Here is an 8,132-nt window from a genome sequence, read left to right as displayed (position 1 = left end):
AAAGGATGAAGATGGCCCAGTGGAAGTGACACTCACAGAAACTATCACTTTAAAGGAACTCACAGAGATATTTCATGATATTGAAATAAGTGGTATCCCAGTGTTGAGAAACCACGTCTGTTTATTCATTCTCCAAAAAATGGGTAACTAACCCAAATATTCATCAACAGGACAATGAATAAACAGATGTGGTTTATCTACACTGTTGGATACTTTAAAATTTTTGTATGTGTTTTTGTGGATGTATGTTTTTATTCTCTTGGGTAAATAGAAGTGCAATTGCTGGGTTACATGTGTTCAGCTTCATAAGAAATAGCCCTATAGTTTTCGACAACAATTGTATGATTTTACAGTCCACTAGCAATTTATGATGCAGCCCTTCTAAATCGATGCTCTGAGAGAGAATTGAGCTCTAATTTGCTAAGGTATCCATTATATGTACTGAATTATTATCTCTCCTGTGATTCTAGATTCTTGTGAATCTAGAATGGTACTAGCTTTGAACTATCTTTGAGAGAATTGAGAAAACAGTCAGTGAAATAATTTTATCTAGTTCTTAATTCTCTCACTGAACTCCACTTGAGAAAGGTTGTGTGAGAGTTTCATTTGCTCCATGTCCTCATCAGCATTTGGTGTTGTCAGTCCCTGATTTTAGCCATTTTACTGGATGTGAGTTGAAGTGGTATCTCATCGTGGTTTTAATCTGCCTTTTTCTGATTCCTAATGATGACTTTTTTATGTGCCAAATTTGTATATCTTTTGTGAAGAATCTGTTCAATTCTTTTGCCCACTATTTGGTTGTTGATTTTTAAATTTTTTTTATTTATAGGAGTTACTGTAGATGGAAACCCTTTGTCTGAAACAAGTTATAAAACTTTTTCCACAGTCTGTGATTAATTTTTTGTTTTTGATTGTTTTCTTTTGTTTTTTGATGAGGGAAAAGTTTTAATTTTGATGAAAGTCCACTTCTTAATGGTTTTTTAATGGTTTGTATTTTTTGTGTCATGGTCCTTTTTTTGTTTCTTTTTTTGTGTGTGTTTTGATCGCTGGCCAGTATGGGGGTTCGAACCCTTGACTTTGGTGTTACCGACACCACATTCTCCCAAGTGAGCTAACTGGCCAGCCCATTTTTTCATATGAGTATTTATTTGTTCCACAAACATTTACCAAAAAGACTTTCTCCATTCAATTGACTTGACACCTTTTCTTGAAAATTAATAGATTTGGTATGTATGGGTCTATTTCTAGAATCTCTGTTCTTTCCATTGATCTATTTCTCTTTCTTTATACCAGCACCACACTGTCTTGATTACTGTAGCTTTATAATGTCTTGAAATTATTTTATCTTCATTTTCTTTAATCAACTTTATCTTTCTATAATTTACATACAATACTGTGTAGCCATTTTAAGAAAAGAGTTCAATGAATTTTGACAAATGTATGCAACCATGTAACTACCACTCTAGTCAAGACATAGAACATTTTCAACACTCCACAAAGTTCCCTCATGCCCTTTTGCAGATTGGCCCTTCCTAGTTTTAAGCACCTACTGCTCTGTCACTATGGTTTTGCCCATAAATTATATAATATATACTCTTTCATGTCTGGCTTCTTTCACTCACTATTTTTGGGATTCATCTATGTTGTTGAGCTTATCTGTTATTTATTAGTATTCCATTGTATGGATTACCACAATTTGTTCATTCATCAGTTGATAGACATTTGGATTGTTTCCAATTTAGGGGTATTATAAATAAAGCTGTTATCAGTATTTGTGTACAAGTCTTTGTATGGACATACGTATTTCTTTCTCTTGTGTAATACTTAGAAATACAATTACAGAGTTGTATGGAAAGTGTAAATTCAACTTCTGCCAAACTGTTTTTTAAAGTGGTTATGCCATTTTATACTCTTACCAGCAATGTTTGAGAATTTTAGTTGCTCCACATCTTCACCAGCTCTTGATATGGTCAGTCTCTTAAATTTTAGCCATACAGTTGTGGATGTAGTAGCATTTCATCGTGATTTCAGTTTGCATTTTCTTGGTGACTAATGAGGTTGTTTGCTTATTAGCTATTTGTATATCTTTTTTTATGAAGTGTTTTTTCAAATAAATGGGCTAATTATTTATTTTTTTATTTATTACTAAGTTGTTGAAGTTTTTCCCAAATATAAATCCTTTGTCACATTTTTTGTAGCTTGCCTTTTTATTTTCTTAATAACATTGGTTTTGGTTTTGTATTTTTTTGCATGGGCTAATTATTTATTTTTTTATTTATTACTAAGTTGTTGAAGTTTTTCCCAAATATAAAACCTTTGTCACATTTTTTGTAGCTTGCCTTTTTATTTTCTTAATAACATTGGTTTTGGTTTTGTATTTTTTTGGTGGCTGCCTGGTATGGGGATCTAAACCCTTGACCTTGGTGTTATCACCACCGCATTCTAACCAAATGAGTATAAAGTCTAGTTTATCAATTTTTTGTTGTTGTTTGTTATTTTTTGTTGTTATTGAGTGCATTTTGTGTTCAATTCAAAATATGCTAACCTACTCTCATGTCACTGTGATTTTCTTTTATGTTTTCTTGTAGAAATTTTATAGTTTTAGCTTATATGTTTTATATCTTTAAGTTAATTTTGTGCATAGTGTGAAGTAAAGGTTGAGGTTTTTTTAATATATGGTTATCTAGTTGTCCTAGCACCATTTGTTGCAAAGCCTAACCTTTCCTCCCGGCAGTTTTGTCAAAACTCAGCTGACCGTGTGTGGTTATATTTCTGAGTTCTGTTCTGTGCCATTGATCCATATCAATGTCTGTCCATGCACTGATACGTCACTGGTTTGATTACCATAGCTGATGGCAAATATTGAAATAATTTTATTTTAAATTTTGAAGGATGTGTTTCCTATGTATAGAATTCCAGAGGTTGGCAGTTTTGTTTATGTTTTAGCACTTTAAAGATTTTTAAATGCCTTTTGGCCTCTGTTATTTTTTGTTGAGAAATAAATAATCAATGTAATTGTTGCCCATTTGAAAGTAATCTTTCTGCTGGCTACTATTAGGATTTTTTCTTTGCTTTTTTGTAGTTTTACTCTGATGTGTATTTTGAGATCTATCTATCCATCTAGATAGATAGATAGATAGATATTGATGTATATAGATAGAGAGAGATATATACAGTTGTTGGCTGGCTGGCTGGTGTGGGCCTCCAAACTCTTGACCTTGGTGTTGTAACACCACGCGCTAATCAGCTGAGCTAACCGCCCAGCCCCCTAGACATGATATAATATATATATATATATATATATATATACTTTTTGTCCTTTTTGAGACCGGCCACACCGCACTCAGCCAGTGAGCGTTGTGAGCGCACCGGTCATCCCTATACAGGATCCGAACCCGTGGCGGGAGCGCTGCCGGGTTCCCAGCGCCGCACCCTCCTGAGTGTGCCACGGGCTCAGCCCATGATATAAATATTTTTAATCTTGTTTGTCTTCTTAGGGATTCTTGAATCTGTGGCTTCTAGATTCTCAGCCTTTACTCTTCAGAGGTTGCTTCTGCCCTGTTTTCTTTCTTATCTTTCTAGGCCTCCAGTTAACACACTTTCATATTTCCCATATTTTTGTCTCCCTGCTTCACACTGTATATATTATTTTCATATTTACTAATTTTTCTCCAACTGTGGCTAACCTCTTCCAATGAGTTTTAGATTTTTGTTGTTTTAATATTATCTTAGAATGTATCTTTGGTTCTTAAATTTCTGATTAATAAGGGTTTTGTGTTTGTTTTGTTTCACGTGAATTGTCAAGATTTCATATTTGGCTTATATCTTCTTGAAGATAGTAACTTTGGATGTCTTATAGTTTGTGTGTAAAGGGTCTGATGATGTCTAGTATTTATGTCAATTCATACTTTTGAGTCTCCCATCTCCTCGTGTCTGGTTATCTTTGTGTTTTTCACATTATATTTGAAATTTTCTTTAAAGCGGGAATTTAAGGTTTAGAATTACCATAGTTCATTTTTCAACTATAAGGGTTTTTTTTTTTTTTTTTTTTTTTTTTTTTTTTTTTTTTTTTTTTTTTTTTACCTTTCTCAGAGGTCTTGTAGTACAAGCATCCCATCATCTTACCCACGTTCAGGGCTCATGATTTTCTGATCTACATGATAGTTATAGGGCTGGTTTACTTCTGGCTTTTTTGGTTCACACATAGTCTAAGGTCTTCCAGCCTAGATAGGGAATTGACTTCCAAGGGTCTCTAACCTTGAAAGACCCTGCAATTTAACTTTTGTTTTCCCCGTCCCAGAAGAGACCACCAAAGAAGCACCAGCTGCTTTTCAGCTGCTTCTTCAGGATCAGCATGTCTTCAGGACAAAATGTGACCACAAGTGCTTGGTGCATCTCAGAATACCCATCATTCTGGTTCTTTGCTTGGCAATCCCTTTCTTTTGTGTGTGTGTGTGATTGTTCTCTTTTTGTTTTTTCTTTTCATTTTTAAAATTTCCTTCCTAGCTTTTAAGCTCCTTGTTGCTTTTTATCTTTCATTTAAAAATTTTTTAATAACATATAATTTTAAACATGTAAACATAGAAACTCAGCCCCCATATGTCTGTCACCTGGCTATTTTGATTCTTTTAAAGTAGGTTTTTTTTTGGTTTGTTATAATCCAGATTTTTCAGTTGCCTTCAGAGGGAAGCTTTTTCAATTGCTTTTCCATCCAGAGAGCAAATAGTCACTTCATATTTTCTAGCTTCTAAAAACAAATTATTCAAAAAAATTAAAAAATAAAAACAAACAAAACAAAAGAATTAACCATTCTTATGTTTACCTTTCTGTTACTGCTGTAATTACTTTTGACTTCAGGTGTCAGTTTTATCTCACCTATCCATAGCTTTTTTTAATCACTTTTTTTTTTTTTTTTGACAGCTGGCCAGTACAGGGATCTGAACACTTGACCTTGGTGTTATAAGCACTGCACTGTAATCAAGCGAGCTACATAGCTTTTAATAAAAGGAAAATATAGAAACATACTCAAATCCATATTCTTTCAAAACAAGGAAACAGTTATTGACTTCTAGGCACTATGAATTCATAGGACTGCTCTATGCCATACTCTAAACCAGACATCTGCATACTTTTCCTGCAAGTGACCAGAGCGTAAAATAGACCCTTTGCTTTCCATTGCAACAACTCATCTCTGTCACTATAGTAGTCAACACATAAATGAGTGGACATGGCTCTGTTCCAATAAACGTTTTATGAACAATAAAATTTGAGTTTTATATAATTTTCATGTGTCACAAAATAGTATTTTGATTTTATAACCATAAAAACCTGTAAAATTATGGGCCACAAAAAAACACGCACCAGGCCAAATTTGGCCCACAGACTGTTGCTTGCCAATCCCTATTGTAAACACATAGAGATGGTGCATAAAGTATATTATAAAATGTTTGATAATTTTCTCTATTACAGGAAAAGGTTTTGTAGATTTAAAGTGAAGAAACCCATAGTAGTAAGTAGGGACTAAAACTGCAGACATTCCAGTATCTAGAATGAAGAAACATGTAGAAGTAACTGGCAGTTCACCTCCTATGAAGCGTATGTATTCCTCATATTCAGAGCCATGTTCACTGCATGAAACCAGTGACAGGTAAGGTTTGTGTGCCTATATGCTGAACAAAACTACCATTGTTTGGAGCTGTGGTCAGGATTAACCACAGTCTTTTTGGCATTTGGTTCAGAGACACTTTTGTACAAGTAGTCTTTTGGCTCAGAAAGCATATCTATGATATTAACATGAATAAGACCCTGAATTGCCAAGTAAAAGACCTGATTCTGAAGTGAGGCTTTAGTCGGCAATGCAAGGCTTTAGGAAAACTGACACAACTAGGTGGTTTGAGAAGAGGGAATAAAATTCATACACAATAAATTCTCACTGAAGATTTGCTTACACATTTACATTTTAGAGCACAGAAGGAAAACTAATCTCATAAAAGGCATTAAATTCCACAAATGGGGGAATATGCTTTCAACAAAATATGGTGTGAAAAATACTTTAAAATATATATGTTTAAGCTTCTCAAAGAATTAAAGGTAAAAATTTGTGAAATAAGATGAATGCAAATCAAGAATAGGTTGGAATTTTTTAAAAATAGAAATTCTGGAAACGAAGTGTTTTTTGGGGACACCTTCTGTAAGTGGGCAGAATGCTTAATTTATATGCATCTTAGAATTAGTCATTTGAAAGATAGTACTAAGGACTGACCTGAGAAATTATGATATCTGAGATGTGGAATGTATGAAAGTTAAGAGACATGGAGCATAGGCTCTACTTTCTCTCCTTTCACTGAATTGTTTGTTTTCCTAGCGACAATAACCCTTTCCGTGTGGAAAGCCCATTCCTTGACACTACTTGCTCTACTCTCCTGCATCATCAATCTTTTCCTCTCTTTATCATTCCCATCTAATTATTCCTATCTTAAAAATATTCCTTCTCTTGACTACGCTTCCAACTGCCCCCTTCACCTATCACTTCATTTCTCTCTTTTCCTTTACAGAAAATTCACTGCAAGAGTTGTGTAAAATTCTGCCTCCAATTCACACCTTTTGTTCTCTCTTGAACCTACTCTAACTGGCTTTTCAGTGTAGTTGGTTAGAATGTGGTCCTGATAACACCAAGGTCCAGGGTGCAATCCCTGTACCAACCAGCCACTAAAACAAACCAAAAAAAAGAATTTACTCTAAACAGCCTTTCTCCCCACCATTCCATCAAAACAAGTTTTTCTTGTAAAATTTAATTTAAAATTTAAAATTTTTACTAAAATTGCTAAAATGTAGTAAAATGTAAAATTTACTATTATGTTACTCAATTCAGTGGTTAGTGCTCAGTCCTTTTGTTTTACCTATTGGGAACATTTGAAAAGGTTGATTGGTTGAGCTCTCTCTATTACTTGAAACACTTTAACTTCTAGGCACTACACTCATTTGGTTTTCTTTTGATCTCTCTGGCTGTTTCGTTTTCGGTCTCTTCTGCTAGTTCTTCCTCATCCCCATGACCTCTAAATGTTGCAGTGTCCCTGAGCTCAGTCATTAGGCCTCTCCTCTTCTGTTTTGTTTCTATACTCATCCCTAAGTGTTCTCATCCAGTCTCATGTATTTACTCTTGACTCTCAAATTTGTATGTCTAGCCTAGACTTCTGTCCTGAACTCCAAACTTGAATGTTCAACCATCTTCTTATTATCACCTCTAGGATGTCTAATAGAAATCTCACACTTAACATTTCCAAACCTGAGCTTCTGCCCTCCAGCACTCACCCCGACACAAACAAATCTGCTCTCTTTTAGTCATCCCTATCTTAGAAAATGGAAACTCCATTTGTACTTTTTTTTGATGGCTGGCTGGTATGGAAATCTGAACCCGTTACCTTAGTGTTATAAGGCTGCACTCTCTCCATTTGTATTTCTTGGCCCCAAACCTTGAAGTGATCTTCCATTTCTGTTTTATTTATATACTCATATCTAGTTGAGTTGAATCTGTTTTCAAAATGTATCCAAAATCTGAGCATTTATTACTATCCCTGTTGCAACCACATACAGGACATTTTTGCTAGATAGAGAATTCTAAAGGTTGTGGATTATTTAACACTTTGATATCCTTCCAACTGTGTTCTGACTGCTTTATTTCTGCTGAGAAGTCAGCTGTCAGCTTACTTTTTTTTATAGGTCAGTACCTTATACTTTATAATAACTCACATTTATCATGTTTTGTATTTATGAGTATAAAAGGTGAAGAATTGCAAAGACCCTGCTCAGGACCTACATAATCTGATTGTATTCAGTATTGTTACAATACTTTTGTGTCTGTTCTCCATTTTGTCAATTGATAAGAAAATTAATTTGTCCATGGGCCGGCCCGGTGGCACACTGCTACAGTGCGCCGCTTGGGAAGCGCGGCAGCGCTCCCACCGAGGGTTCGGATCCCACATACAGACCGGCCGCTCACTGGCTGAGCGAGGTGCGGGAGCAACACCGAGGGTTGCGATCCCGTTGCCGGTCCCGGTCCGGTACGGGCATGACACTGAGGGTTGCGATCTGTTGCCGGTCACGAAAAAAGACAAAAAGGGAAAAAAAAAAAA

The 8,132-nt window shown here is 35.1% G+C and overlaps 1 protein-coding gene across 1 annotated transcript in view; it reads left to right on the top strand.

Annotated features, from left to right (window-relative positions):
• Positions 1-5,549: 5,549 nt before the first annotated feature.
• The window catches only part of LOC103608249 (testis-specific gene 10 protein-like), a gene marked incomplete at its 3' end in the record, with an annotated part of 68,945 nt that continues 66,362 nt past the window's right edge, over positions 5,550-8,132 (top strand). The window contains exon 1 of the mRNA XM_008592705.1: positions 5,550-5,647. Within this exon, the coding sequence (XP_008590927.1) occupies positions 5,550-5,647 (98 nt within the window). The remainder of the gene's footprint in view (positions 5,648-8,132) is intronic.

The sequence above is a fragment of the Galeopterus variegatus genome, unplaced genomic scaffold, assembly GCF_000696425.1.
Source record: "Galeopterus variegatus unplaced genomic scaffold, G_variegatus-3.0.2 Scaffold8202, whole genome shotgun sequence".
Classification (NCBI taxonomy): Eukaryota; Metazoa; Chordata; class Mammalia; order Dermoptera; family Cynocephalidae; genus Galeopterus; species Galeopterus variegatus.
The sequence above is the reverse complement of the archived record's forward strand: the minus strand, read 5'-3'. Positions and strand labels throughout refer to the sequence as shown.